The sequence below is a fragment of the Mastigoproctus giganteus genome, chromosome 10 (genome assembly GCF_048544385.1).
Source record: "Mastigoproctus giganteus isolate SK-2022 chromosome 10, ASM4854438v1, whole genome shotgun sequence".
NCBI classification, from domain to species: Eukaryota; Metazoa; Arthropoda; class Arachnida; order Uropygi; family Thelyphonidae; genus Mastigoproctus; species Mastigoproctus giganteus.
The window spans coordinates 98,144,688-98,160,838 of NC_143584.1; the positions used below are offsets into that span (position 1 = coordinate 98,144,688).

Genomic DNA, 16,151 nt, shown 5'->3' on the forward strand with positions numbered 1-16,151 from the left:
AAAAAATAAAAACAGTAAAATATAAGCAAACATGTATCTAGTATGAAAAAATACTAATAGGTACATATCTATATATTCTTATTTATTATTTTTCGCTATTGAACACGCTGTTGTGATTGTTTAAAATTTAAAAAAAAACCATAACTCTGTGACCACTGAGAATCAGCCATTTAACATGAATTTTCTTTATTGTTGTTGAGTTTGAATTGATCCCAAAAGTACAAAGGGTACTAGGAAAGTTTTGCAATATGACGCAACAATGAATCACAGGAAGCTGCTTGTTGCTGCATGTTGAGACATGTTCATACGTGCATAGTAGCCGCCGCGCCAAGTCGATGGGCTCAGTTATTCATTAGTAGTGAGAGTGTAAAGTGCTTGCGATGGCATCGTGGTCACGAAATGAGATAAGGACAGTTTTGCGGTATAATTTCGTGCGTGGTTTAACCATAGACCAGTGCTTAGAAGAAATGACTCTTGCACTGGATGATGATTGTCCACATCGTACAACGATATTCAGGTGGTATAGAGAATTCCAAACGGGAAATTTCACTCTGGAGGATTCTGAGAGGCCGGGAAGGCCACAAACGTCAGTTACGGAGGAAAACGTTACTGCTGTGAGGAAAATGCTTGACGAAAACAGGCGAGTGACCTACCAACAGATAGAGGATACTTTGGGCCTAAATGCACCAGCAATTCGTTCGATTCTGCAAGATCATTTGCACGTGAAGAAACTTTGTTCTCTCTGGGTGCCGCATCAACTGACTGAAGAGCAGATGACACGACGTGTGACTTGGTGCCGGGAGATGTTAAAAAAGTTTGATAAGGGACAATCTCGGTATGTGAACAACATCGTGACAGGTGACGAGACTTGGCTGTACTATTACGATCTGCCGACCAAGGCTCAAAACAAAGTTTGGGTCTTTGATGATGACGACACACCCGTAATTGTCAGAAAATCCCGATCTGTAAAGAAGAAAATGATAGCTGTAGTATTTTTCAAATCGAGTGGAATTGTGGAACGTGTCGTTTTGGACACGCAGAAGACAGTCACAGCTAAGTGGTATATTGAACAATGCCTGCCTAAAGTCATTGGATCTATGAAGAACCTGCGGCCAAAGTCAAGAATGGACACCTGGTACCTCCATCACGAAAATGCTCCAGCTCACCGCGCCAAAGCCTGCACCGAATATTTGACCACGACAGGACTGAAACTTCTCGAGCACCCTCCCTACAGTCCAGACCTTGCTCTCTGCGACTTTGCACTGTTCCCGCATGTGAAAATGAAGCTAAAAGGGAGGCGGTTTTCCAGTGATGAGGACCTTCTACGGGCTTGGGACAACGAGTGTGCTTTACTCCCTAGTGAAACTTGGCAGAACTGGTTTAAAGATTGGTTTCGGAGGATGGAGAGGTGTATTGAATGTAGAGGAAATTACTTTGAAAAAATTAAATAAACAAAGCTGTATTGCAAAACTTTCCTAGTACCCTTTGTATGTCCGCACTCATGCACACACACACACAATTAAAGTTATATTTGTACTTTATTAAACTATTAGTTACTACAGAATGTTGTCTGTTTTTTACAGAGTGACTGCTGGGAATGCCTTCATTATGTACTAGTTATTCGTAATATATTTTAATAATTTTTAATAGTTCCCTTTATTAACATGCTGAATATGCATGAATATCAGTTACAATAATGATAAATATCATTTGCAGTTATATTTGGAAGGCAAAGAAAGGAGAAAACATCAGATGTTTTCACCAAATGGGGTTATAATTAGTTAACCTTAAAAAAGAAATAGTCTCTTTCTAATTTAACTGATGATGCTTTTTAGAGATATTTATTCTTGTTACACTTCTCTTTCTCTCTAAATTACTGTACTGTGTACGAAGCAGTAGAATTTAAAATTTTGGATCATACCACATTTTACTTACAACAAGTTTTGAAACATTGATGTTGTGCATATTTATTTATTTTTTAATAATTTATATGCAGCATCCAGCCATGTTGAGATGCCTGGATGCAGCTGCATCAACAGCCAGCCATATGTGGTCGACACACATGCAAGCAAGCTACATGGACACTTTTGATAAAAACTTTTCATGGCTTGAGCAATAAATTCTTAACTGCTTAAGAGTCCTCCAGTTATGACTGTTGTCATAATTGGAGGACTGTATGTGAGTGTGTAGGGCATGGCTCCTTTAATGCCAGTTAGGACTCACATAAGATCCCAGATGCACCTGTGGTGCTGCTGAGGATTGTGCACATATTCTTTTGATTCTTTATGATTAACCCAATTACTACAGCCACAGAAGCATACTTAGGACAAAAATAGACCACTTCTATGTGGTGGTGAGAACCTCCTCATTTCTCAGGAGCACAAATATATGGCTTTTTCTCTCTCTCTTCACCCAACAGGTTTTTGAGACACTAGGATACAAAACCTACCTGTGACTTGACTTTTGTGTCAAATTCAACTGTTGTCTCTACGATTCTCCCAACTCCACTAATCACTAGGAGCTCTTTGACTTCCTCTCTTTGCAACTTGACTTTCTCCACTCCAACTTTCCTAACAGTGAGGTAATTTTCCTTGGTGATTTTAATGTTCACAACTCCATCTGGCTTCTGTTTTCTAGTCACACCGACCCACTAGTCTTGGCGCATTATAGCCGTAGTTGCTAATGCGCCAAAAAAATCCAAACAAACAAACAAACAAAACACGCCGACCCAGTGGTTGAGATTCTGAGGTTTTTGCAATTACTAATGACGTTGCACAGATTGTTCATTTACCTACCAGAATACCAGACAATCCTAACGATACAGCCAACACATTTGATCTTTTTCTCACAAACAACCCTTCTAAGAACACGTTCGAAGTGAGTGGTCCTTTAGGCGCCTCAGATCACTGTTTTCAATTCTTCAGTTTCATTTTCTGCCTACACCAAAGCTTGGAACAATTGTAAAGCAGTTATTAATCAGTCCAAACTAGATTTTGAACAGGCTAAGAGTAGAAAACTTGCTTCTTTCCGTAATGGTAGCCTAGCATTCTGTTCTCTTGCCAAAGCTATTGGCCACTTTTGCCCATCTCTGCTCCCACCTGTCAAAACCAGATGGTTCTGTTGTCACTTCAGCCAAGGATAAAGCTGACCTGCTAGCATCCCATTTTTCTTCCAACTCATGTATCAATAATCTTGGTAAAACACCTCCCTCCATTCCCAACATGCTCCATTCAATGCCTCCTGTGGCCCTCCATCAAAATGATGTCAGAAGGATTTTGATGAATCTAGATGCAAAGAAAGCTCCAGATCCTGATGGTATTTCTGCACTTGTTCTCAAAATCTGTGCTCCTGAACTTACTCCTGTTCTTTGCCACATTTTTTCACTTTCTTATTCCAAACGTGTTTTTCCTTCTGCTTAAAAATTTGCTCATATCCAGCCAGTTCCTAAAAAGGGTGACAAATCCCTTCCATCCAATTGGCGTCCCATTGCAATTACTTCTACTCTTTCTAAAGTAATGGAGAAATCAATTAACCACCAACTCTTAATCTACCTAGAAACTGTCTGATCAACGAACACCAGTACGGATTCTGTTAGTGTCGATCCACTGGTCATATTCTGGCTTATGTTACCCATTTATGGATAAATTCAATGGAAAAGTTCAGTGAAACACAAGCAGTTACACTTGACATCTTAAAGGCTTTCGATCGTGTTTGGCATAAAGGTCTTCTAAACAAGCTTCCATCTTATGGTTTGCAAACTGTTTTTTGTAATTGGTTATCAAGTTTTCTCTCTGATCGCTCACTGAGTGTAATGGTAGACAGAGAGCCATCTACCATTACGCTCACTGAGCGTAATGGTAGATGGCTCTCTGTCTTCTAACTTCTCCACTAATGCTGATGTCCCCCCAAAATTCAGTTCTTTCCCCCACTCTTTTCCTCTTGTATATTAATGACCTTCTGCCATTGACCAGAAATCTTATCCATAGTTTTGCTATGGATAAGATTGCATTCCACTTTCCTTTTTGAGAAACCTTGCCCCGCTCAATCAGCTTCAACTTCTCGAATATCCGCTATCAATTCCTTAAGTGTCGATCTCCAGGTAATTGTCCAGTGGGGCAAAGACAACTTAGTTGATTTCAATCCTTCTAAAACTCAGTCTTGTCTTATATCTCGCAAAAAAAGGATTCTTCTACTCCTATGCTTATCTTTGGTGACACTCCTAGGCAAGATGATATATCTCAAAAGAGATTTTGGGAATTACCCCGACTTCTAATCTCTCTCTTGGCACAAGCACATTACAAATATTGCTTCCTCTGCATCTAAAAAACCTGGTTTTCTCTTTTGCTCTTGGCATTACTTTTCTTCCAAACAGCTGTTCACTCTATACACATTGCAAATCTGCCCTACCATGGAATATTGTTCCTACATCTGGAGCGGTGCCCCCAAACCACTCTCAGGCTTCTAGATTCCATTCAGAAGAGGGCAGTTAGGTTAATTAATGACTCATCTCGAACAGAGGCTCTCCACTGAGTCTCTCTCATGCCTTTTCTACAGATGCTTCCGTGGGTACTGTTCTTCTGAATTGGCTACTATAATTCCTGCTCTCTCTCTTTCAAAACAGTCCAAACAAGTGCAGCCACATGTCAACATCCATTTACTGTTCAACTTCAAACTCACAGAACCTGCTTTTCATCTTCCTTATTTATTCATTCAACAGCCGTTTTCTAGAACAACCTTCCTTCATACGTATTTCCTGAAAATTACACTTTACAGAAGTTCAAGTCTAATGTCAACAAATATTTTGTTTCATCCTCTCAACCTCCAACCCAACATGGTACTAAGTACTATAGGTTCTAATACCTCTCGTGTTTGGGGTTTTCATAAAAAAAAAAAAAAAAAACTTTAGTCGTACTGAGGGAGATGGATACAAAAACAAGGTTTGAGTAAAAAATCCTTTAATACTAGTTAAAGACAAGTTAAGCAAATGAAACAAAATAAATCTACCAAAAGCTTTCGGACTTGCATAGTCCTTTTCAGTTGGAGAATGATCATTATTATAAAATAAAGAATACCAGATGCCCAGCCATGGTGATCATGCAAGGTGAAATGCGTGACATGGGTGCAGGCAACAATCAGTTGTTGGGTGTAGAGGCTTGTGACTGTAACTGTAGTGTTTGAGTATTAAACATGTGCCATTGTTGCTCATTTTGGAGGATAACTGCTTCAGTGATGGGATGGATGCGTCTTTCTTTATTTCGGTTAAAGGCACCTCAACAACATGAAATGTGGAGCGATTCCAGCCAGATGCAATGACGGCAGTGTCGGTATTGGCTGATAATTTCAACATCTTGGCACAGATCAAGGTTGTGCTGGCAAGTCCAGAAGTGCTCTGTGATCACCGAGTGATATGAATCTGCAGAACGGATTACTTTCTCATGTTTGGAGATTTGATCTTGGAGCCTCCTGCAGACTCCCCGACATAGCAGCCAGTGCAGTCATGGCAGGAAATGCGGTACACCAATCGGCATTTTACCCTCGAGTGGAGGAACTACAACTTCCTGCCTGGTAGCTGCAAGCACTTTATCCCATGGGCTCGTAAGATTTTAGAGAGCTGTTGTGACACCCGTGTAGTATGGGATAAAGGCAGTCAAGGTGGTGTCATCGCGGTCACGGGTCTGCAGGTCATACTTATCTAGGGCACTGACAGGGTAGCCACATCTAGCCAGATCTGCTTTTATTTTAACAATCTCATCGTGCCTTTCATCCAATGAACTGGAATGAGTCCAGGCACAAGTTGGTAGAGCTCATGCGGTGCCAAGAATCTGTCTGTGTGAAAGAGCAATCCATTCTGCAGATTCAGATCACTTGGCGATCGCGGAACACTTCTGGTCTTGCCAGCACAACCTCGTGCCGCGACGTTGAAATTATTGGCCAATCAAGACACTACCATCATGGCATCTGGTTGGAATCACTCCACATTTCCTGTTGTCGAGGTGCCTTTAACCAAAATAAAGGATCCACCCCATCATTGAAGCAGTTATCCTCCAGAATGATAAACGTTGGCGCATGCTTAATACTCAGACACTAAAGTTACAGTCACAAGCCTCTACTCCCAACAACTGATTGTTGCCTGCACCCGTGTCACATGTTCCACCTCGCATGACCAACCTGGCTGGGCACCTGGTATTCTTTATTTTATAATAACGCTCATTCTCCAACTGAAGAAGGACTACGCAAGTCCAAAAGCTTTTGGTAGATTTATTTTGTTTTGTTTGCTTAACTTGCCTTTAGCTAGTATTAAAGGATTTTTTACTCAAACTTTGTTTTTCTTCCATCCCTCTGGTATGACTGAAATAAATATAATTTTTAGTTAAATTATTATTATATTAGTTAATATAAAATAAAATATTTTATTAGTTATATTTAACTAATATAATATAATATAATATTAGTTAAATTATCTTCTAGTTATAAATTAACCACCTGTGAAGCATTAGCAATAGATCAGTTCATATATAATGCACAGTTTTCAGTCCTGAGCACTAAACTATATAAAACCTCTTCATCAATATGGAACTAATATAATATAAAACTCTCACCGTGCATGTCAAGTTGCACCACAGGAACTAACTTATATATTCATAACACTCCTTCTTATCATTCATGAACCAACTGATGATGTGATGATGTTTATTTGAAAATTTGCTATTCAAACTCTTGGTTTTGCAAGTTAATTTAAACATGGAGCAATTTTCCATAACAGACATTACAGAAAGGTGCACTTTGCTGTATGGGATTTCATTTTAATAACTTTTTTAATGCTTATATTCTTTTAATTCACCTTAATCATATAAAAGCAGTAAGGAGGTAAGTTCCTTTATATAAGGTAATCCAATTTCTTCATGTCAGTTTACTTTCGTAACTTAAGGTTATCCAAAAATATTTATAAGTTATTGTCTGTCATTATAAAAACATTTGCAAATACTTCTACTAACTTTACTTAAGTAGTAACTCAAATGGTCAAGAATTTTATAATGAACTAATTTATTCAGAATAGAAGTGGAATGCAATCAGGCACTCAGCAACCTTTTTTATATATGTTTTGTTTGTTTTTTTAATATAAAGATTCACAATATCTTTCAAAATATTTTTCAAAATTGCTTTATTTCTTGTGAATTTTAGAATGGTGGAATTTATTTATTTTCCAATCTAAGAGGCTGTGATGGTGAACGTCTGTATTATAATGGATGCTCTCAGATATCAATAAATGGAGAACTTGTAGCAAGAGGCAAACAGTTTGGCATTGAAGAAATAGTAAGGTTGTTTTATCTACTAGCAATAATATGTTACATTAAGATAATATATTTTCCTTACTGCTTGTTATTTGTGCTCGATGCACTATTGCTATATAAAATTTCACTGCTGATGTTATTAAACCACAATTATAAGTATATAAAACAATTTAAGATAATACTAGTAAATATCTACAGTTGTTGCACTGTCTAGATCACCATATATCATATTGTTTTATTTATTTATTTTTTTTTTTTTTATTCTCCACCACTTGAAATAAAAGTGGCTTCCTCCTATCTTACATTTTAATACCTGCCAGGATTTAAATATACTACTTATTGCAATAATCTTAATTCTCACAGCAGAATGCACCTTTATGTTACTAATTGAGAATTAATTCTGCTATGAGAATTAAGATCATACATTTACTAGGCAACTTAAACATTGCTACCCACAAATACTAGACAGAATGTGGAAGCAATACTTTTCCTACATTTGAAAAGACCTAATAACATTAACTGTTTTACAGTTTAAGGTTAAGTTCTAAGTTCATTACTAAAGACTAATTGCTATCTGAAGGAGGACATACATTTTGAAATAGGCTATTATTTTAGCATCTCATCTTTTAAGTAAAATTACAAATTAGTCTTTTGCAAATATTATTATTTTTTAAGAGCTGCAATACCAAGCCAGCTCATGGTTACACAAAGTTCATTCTATTGTGAGCATTAAGCCACATCATTTATTAGGCAGTTTAAACCCCACTGGCCACAAAACTACTAGAATTTTTTTTTTTTTTATAAACAACAAGGAAGCCATTCAAACTTCAAGACTTCAAGGCAAGATCGTATATATCTATTGGGGATTACCCTGACTTCGTATCTCTCTTTTGGCATAAGCACATTACAAATATTGCTCCCTCTGCATCTAAAAAACTGGGTTTTCTCTTTCACTCTTGGAATTACTTTTCTTCCAAACAGCTCTTCACTCTGTACGAATCACAAATCCACCCTACTGTGGAATGTTGTTCCTACATCTGGGACAGTGCCTCCAAAATCTCTTTCATCAGGCTTCTAGATTCCATTCAGAAGGGACAGTTAGGTTAATTAATGACTCATATTCTTCATCAAAGTCTCTCTCTCTCTCTCTCTCTCTCTCTCTCTCTTTCTCCCTCCCTTCCTCCTGGATGTTCTGTTTTTGCTGCATGTCTTTTCTGTAAATACTTCCATGGGCACTGTTCTTCTTAATTGGCTTTTATAATTTCTTCTCTCTCTTCAAAACCAGTCTGAACTTGTGTCGTAACCAGTCAACATCCTTTTACTGTTAAACTTCAAACTCACAGAACCAACTTTTCTTCTTCCTCATTTATTCTTCTGTTTTCTGGAATAGCCTTCTTTCATACGTATTTCTTGAAAATTACAATCTACAGACATTCAAGTCTAATGTCAAGTGTCTTCTTATATATTCTCAAACTTCAACCCATGCATGGTACTAAGTACTATGGTACGGATGCCTATTTCAGGTATGGGTGCCTTATTTTAGGAAGGATTGCTTTAGGAAATTGCTTAACCGAGTACAGAGAAGAGCAACAAGATTGTTGAGGGGTCCTCTTACCAAGAAAGGCTTAAGTTCTGCAAATTGCAGCATCTGTTGACTAGGCATCTGCGAGGTGATCTGATTGAGGTGTATAAGGCCTTGAATGAATTGAGCAGGCTCGATTCTGATGGGATTCTTCCTCTTACACAGATTACAAACCAGAGGAGGCATAAATTCAAATTGAGGAAAGACAGTTCTAGAATAGATGTGCAGAAATTTGCCTTTAGCCAGTGGGTAGTTGATTGCTGAACAAAGTTCCGTCTGTCATTGTGGAAGTTGGAGCTTAAATAAATAAATAAATTCAAGGAGGAACTGGACAAACTTTTAGAGGGAATGGATGTGTGAAATTGTTTTTTGGCTGATGCTACATAAGCTCATATGCTTGCTTTCTTGCATCACACGCCTCTACTACTATTGCTACTATAGGTCCTAATACCTCTCTTGTTGGGGTTTACATTAAAAAAAAATAGAATAATGACACTTTTCTTCCACAGAATTAATTGTAGTTATGCCATATTGCTGCTGAATAGAAAAGGATGACTCTTGACAAAAGATCCTCTACACATATAGGATGATGCAAAAACATTAATCTATTTTGTAGTCTACCAATAAAAGCACTTAGCAACACAATGGTATTCCAACACAATATTAGATGACAAAATAATGGATAGCTACAGGTGATATAATTTTGCAACTGCAGGAAGATAATGAAGTAATAAACCTAAAGGTATTATTACAGGTTGTGGTATCCCTTACATGATTTGCATGCTTCCGTTGTTGGCTCTACATCTGCCGGCCATAATCCAAAAAATCTAATCCTGTACACCATTAATCTGAAGTGATTTTAAAATTGTTACGCTTGGCTATAACTGTATAATTTACTGAAATTACTGTTAGACATGGGAGAGTGGCAATTTGCTGTAGCCACCTAAAAGTGTTTGTTGTTATTTGTGAATTTATCATTTTTTTAATTGTTGTAATCATTTATCGTAAGTTATAATGAATTTTAAAGTTCATTTATCATTTTTTCTCTATGGAAGCAAAGGTTCCATTGAATTTAAAGTAGATTAATTAGTCTTTCTTAAAATTTAGCTTCTTCCCCTCCTAAAACATAATAATAAAAAAATAATATATTAGTAGATAACGTTATTATTGAATTTATTTTTTTAGGAAGTAATTACATCAGTTTTAGAACTTGATGATGTTCGAGTATATCGTAATCGCATTCGAAGTCGGAATTTAATGGTAAGATATAGCTCTAACATAATGATTTCAATTACTGAATTATATTTGTCTTAAAATTTTTATAAACTCACATGGATCCTAACTTTATAATGATTCTTTTTATCTTGTCACTTGGACATAATTGTTGTAGAATATAATTACTTAGATTTATTTCATATGTTCAATATTTTATTAGTTTATAATGAAACAGGCCTGCGCGCTCTGGATTCATTAAGAAAATTTATTATAGTTGCACACAGAGCGTATAAATAAAAGAAGAATTATATAAGCTTTCGGCTATATGGTAGCCTTCCTCAGAATTAAAAATACATGAATGGCAGTTGGAATAGAGATGTACACTGCCAGGTGCGTGAGACGCGAGATTTAATTGTTTGTTGACGTTTGTGGCTGTGACGCATGATGACGTGGCCAGCGTTTGTCCAATGATAGAACTACTGACTCTGTGATCGGGTTGACTTGGCAACCACTGTTCCTGTTCAAGGATTTATCCGAAGATTTTATATTTAACGATTCCAACCAGGTACGCTTTAGGTAATGGTGGGATCTGTCTACCACCACGACATCGCGGTGTGGGTCGATGTCGTGGTGGGTTGTCCAGACATGCTCGGCGATAGCTGAGTGTTCCACATCCGCTAAACGGATCGCTCTTTTGTGCTCCGAGAGACGTTTCTCGAGTCGACGTCCAGTCTCTCCAAAGTAGCAGCTAGTGCAGTCACGGCAAGAAATACGGTAGACCAAACCGCTCTGCAGAAGGGTGGGGACAGGTGTTTTCACGTTGGAAATGAAAGTACGCAGTTTCTTGCCAGGGAGTTGGATGCACTTTATCCCGTGTGTTCTTAGTATTCTACCGATCTGTTGTGACAGGTTGGGGTAGAATGGGATAAATGCCCTCGTGGATGGCTCGTCACTGTTGGAGTTGCAGCTCGTCGTCACGTAGTCACGTGTCTGTAGATCACACCTATTGAGGACGTCAATGGGGTAGCCACACCTCGTAAGGTCCACTTTGACCCTGGTGATCTCTTTACGTCTTTCATCTGCGGAGCTGGAGTGTGTCCAGGCGCGAGTAAGCAAGGTTCGGGCAGTGGAGAGGAGGTGGCCTCGCGCGTGTGCTGATCGGAAGTTGGTAAACTGGCCAGCACACATGGGCTTTCGATAAACTGTCGTCCTCAGGTATGTGCCTTCACGTCGGACAAGTGTATCCAGGTATGGTATAGAGTTGTTCGACTCCAGCTCAATCGTGAATTTTATGAAGGGCGATAGTGAGTTGAGGTAGGATAGAAGTCGCTGACCTGAGTCTCTAGGGATGACCACGAACACATCGTCAACATAGCGACACCAAAAGGCGATGTGATCTGGTGCGTGTGTAAACGCACCATATAGCCGAAAGCTTATATAATTCTTCTTTTATTTATACGCTCTGTGTGCAACTATAATAAATTTTCTTAATTTTATTAGTTTGGAATTTTGTGCCATTCATTGTCATAAAAGCAGTTACAAAAGTGCAATCTATATGTTTATTTGAAATATGAGACTAACTTTGGATAGTAAGTGTCCAGATACTATGTATGCCACAAGTTTTTTTTCAAGTAATATAGATATTTTGAAAAAATGAAGTCTTTCAACTACTGTTTCAGCTAAACTTCCAGATGCCCATCTTAGTGATTTTTGTGTGCTTTGCTGAAGAGCTACCTCAACAGATGCTACAGTCTCTTCATGGCTTCCAGTTCAGAGCTTTTTATTAACGAAACCTATATATATATATATATTTTTATATATAAATTTTATAAAAATATTTATTTATATAAATTCTTTATATTTATTACATATATTTAATAAATTCTTTATATTTATTATATATATTTAATAAATTCTTTATTTATATATAGATTCTTCATCAAATTTAAAATAAGTAAATAAATTTTATAAAAAAATTTATATATATATATATATTTATATATATATTTATAATTATTGATAAAAAAGTAAAGAAAGTTAAAACGACAATAACTGTAACTAATATGTAAATAATATTTATGAGTCAATGCAGTTGCAAGCAATCATGCAATACACCCATAATGTCTATAGAATATTAAGGATGATATAAAGAACCATTAGAATAAGCAAATCAATCCAATAATAATACCATCAAGGACCTAAGAAAACGCAAAAAAAAAAAAAAAAGAAAAAAAAAATTATTATCGCTTTTTACCGACAATCTAGATGACTTCAACTGGGGCCAACCACCCAGAATGAAGGCAAAAAACGACAAGAGGTTCTCTGTTTCTGTGATGATCAATATATGCTAAGTAATTTAAATCTAAACCAAATATAAACCAGTATAGGCCGAATGTAAATCGAATATAAATAAATCGAAAGATGATAATAAAAGTTAAGAAAATTTAGAAATATTAGAATCAAAGGTAAGAAATATAAGTAAAATATAAATGTAAGCATATATTAATCATCGTTGACCCAACAGAGAACGTAATTTAATGATTAAAATAAGATTAAATATATAATACATACTACATATTGACCGTATCTAGGACATAATGTAATAGTCGTCAAAATAATATGTGGTGCCCCCTATGTGATGGATACGGTAAAAATAAATAATTAAATTAACGCATAGAGAAACATGCAGATAGTAAGAAGAAAAAGCTTGATAGTTTTTCCACAGCTAGGTGGGCAGGAGCAGCAGTGCGTAGCACATGCTTCTTGATTAGACTGGGGTTCGAGCCCGTGACCACCAAATACGGAGGATGTGGAAAGGTCAGGGAATGACCACTGCATATCCTCGGAGCAATATGGTCTTAGTTGCTAATGCTCCTAAAAACCAAATAACAAACAAACGTACTATATTCTCTCTCTCTCTCTCTTCCCCATATATACACTGAGTGATCACTGAATTTTGGCCGCCCCTATGAAAACTGAATGTGACCCGTTGACCACGTGAGGTACGAGAGTGCGGAGTTAGTCGACCTAAGTAGCATAGATAAGGTGTCAGTGGTTCAATAGGTAGTAAAATTCCCAGCGTGATGGGTAAGAGGAAGGATTTGTCAGACTTTCATAAAAGACTGATTGTGGGTGCTCGACGAGCTGGTGCCTCGATTCCCCAAACAGCTGAACTGGTGGGGTGTTCGAGAGCCGCCATAGTTAAAGTGTACTAGGACTGCCATCAAAATGGTCAAACAACGACCCATTGACAAAACGGCAAAGGTCAGCGAAAAGTTGATGTTAGAGGTGAGTGCTGGGTCCGACGACTCATACAGGCGAAAAGGCATGACCATGCGTCGCACTCTCACACATATGGGCTATACCAGCAGATAACCCCTACAGCATCCTCTCCCAACCAAGGTTCATCGGCGTAAAAGGCTTGCCTGGTGCAAAGAGCATGCAAGTTGGACTTTAGAAGACTGGAAGAAGGTGTGCTGGTCGGATGAGTTACATTATTTACTCCACACCATGGATAGTCGTGTACGGATTTGGCATCAACAACATGAGGCTCTCGACCAATCATGCATGGTATCAAAAGTGCAGGCTGGTGGAGATGGTTGTATGGTGTAGAACATGTTTCACTGACAGGAACTTGGACTCCTGGTGCATGTGGAACAACGTATCAGTGGTCTCCGCTATCGTGAACTGCTTACTGACTGTGTACACCCCACTATATTACACTTTTTCCCCAATGGTGATGGTGTCTTCCAAGATGACAATGTGCTGAGCCATCGGGCACTTGTTGTGCAGGAACACAGTTCTGACTTCCAGTATATCGATTGGCCTCCGAACTTCCCCCGATATCAATACCATAGAGCACTTGTGGAACACTATGGAAAGACATATCAGGCATCTGGATACACCAATCACCTCCATACCTGCATTGTTGACCGCATTACACACAGCTTGGTTGGCCATACCTCCCGAACGCTTCTGACATATTTTTGAATCAATTCCACGTTGGATAGCTGCTGTACTGAGGGCAAAAGGAGGACCTACGAAGTATTAGGTAGGTGGTCATAATTCAATGATCACTCAGTGTATATATCATGCCTGCCTAAAAGTTTGGTATCATGTTTAATTTTTCTTAATTTTCAAATTTTTTTATTAAAATATTTTCTATTATGTATAAAAATCAAAAAACTGAAATAATATTCAAGAAATTTCTAGAAGATACCTGAATGTTGTTGAATGTTGTAGATAATCCTAGAATATTCTAGAAAGTGGGAGTATTGTTTCAATAATATAGAACATTGTAGTTGATTCTAGAGTGTTTTGCAAGAAAAAATGGTGCCACATTGTTTAGTGCCTATTATGAAACACGGTGGTCATTCCATCATAATCTGGGGTTGCATCTGTTTTTCTAGAGTGGGTGACATCATCAGAATTGAAGGTATTTTTAAGAAATAAAGACTATAAAAGCAAAGTCAGAGTCCATATCGTCTGGACTTTGACTTTGTGGAACAAATTTTTTATTACAACAAGACAATGATCCAAAGCACAGCTCTAATACGTGCAGGGACTTTCTAGCAACTAAACAACATGAGGGGATATTGCAAATTATGGTACAAACATCTGTCACTTGACTTAAACCTACTGGAGTTTTTATGGGCTAATCTAGACTCAACTGGGGTTCTGCAAGATGTCGCTAGGGGGTTTCGCGAGAGATCGTGATTGAAAAAAATAAATAAATAAACATCATTTATTGAACTTTGCATGATGCTAGTGCTCGCAGTAAAGGACAGGGATCAAACAACCCCATATGGCATAGAGTTTGGGTTGGGGCACTAGAGAAACAATGCAGCAGTTGTGGTTTCCCACAACTGCTGCATTGTTTCTCTTGGTAGACAGAACTCTGTAAAAATGAGGTGTGAGTTGTGTTGTTTGTGTAAGTGTAGTGTTGGGTTGTGTTGTTCATCTGGCTTTCTGCAGCAGAGCCCCCTAGTGGGACCCCACATTGCCTGCCACTACCACTGGGAGGTAAGCCAGGCAGTCCCATATTCTCTGGCTGGTCTCTGCAGGGTCACCTGAGCATCCTGACAGAGACCATAAAAAAAAGTAGTGTGGAGTTTAGAGAAGAAAAAGGGGGGACAGAAATATGGGGAATTAGGTGAAGGAATCCCCAAGGTGAAATTGAATTCCACCAGGCAAAAAAGGGGTAAGGGTAGGGTGATTAAAGGCATTCGGCAAGGGAGCCTAGTGCAAGTTCGCCAAGAACTCTTGGCTGCAGTATTCTACTGATAGATTCCAATCAGGTATTGTCAATCCAATTGGTAATGTCTGAATTGGTGGTTGTCGGTTTCAGCAGATCTGCCTAGAGATGGTCAGGAATCGTTCTACATATAGTTCTATTACCACTGGTGGGTGTCGTGGTCAAGTGGGTATAACTCGCTGTTATGGAGCATCTTGTTCGAGTCTGGCTTTGCTAGGAGGGTTCTTCATTACCCCGTATAGCAGTGTGCAGTAAGACTTCATTTGGTTGAGTCCATTCTAAGTTTTTGACACGAGATAGGGGAGGCCATCGATAATTGACGAGCACTGTATTGTACAGAGGGGAAAACAGTAGGCTGATGATATCAGCCTCTCACTCCCGAATTACCTCCCCAACTGCTGTTGTTATAAACATTGCATAACGTGGATTGTGTTAGAAAGGAATTGTAATGTGACGTTTTCATATTTTTGCAATTTTTTTTTTTTTTTTTTTTTTAGTTATTTATTCTGCTCTTCCGTTTTATATTTTATTAGTGTTTGCGTTTTACAAACATGTCTGATGGTCCAATGTGGCGAATTTTGAAGACAAGGTGTGAGATGGAAGAGGAGTATTCTAGCCCTAGGCCTACAGACAATTCTGATAAGGTCAGTGATGAAGAATTGCAATCTTCTGAGTCATTTCACTGCACTTGTGCAACAATGACACAGTTGCCCTATTCCATTGTGCATCATCCATTGTGGCAAACAACGTACAAATGCAGCAATGGTTCCAACAAAATTGAAAAGATGCTTAACTACAACTCACAGCC

General features: G+C 38.1%; 1 protein-coding gene across 1 annotated transcript in view; it reads left to right on the forward strand.

The window, feature by feature from the left end:
* The window catches only part of Nadsyn (NAD synthetase), a 370,732-nt gene that overhangs the window by 191,425 nt on the left and 163,156 nt on the right, over positions 1-16,151 (forward strand). Inside the window, exons 9-10 of the mRNA XM_090382985.1 lie at positions 7,183-7,314; positions 10,060-10,134. Coding sequence (XP_090239111.1) covers positions 7,183-7,314; positions 10,060-10,134 — 207 coding nt within the window. The remainder of the gene's footprint in view (positions 1-7,182; positions 7,315-10,059; positions 10,135-16,151) is intronic.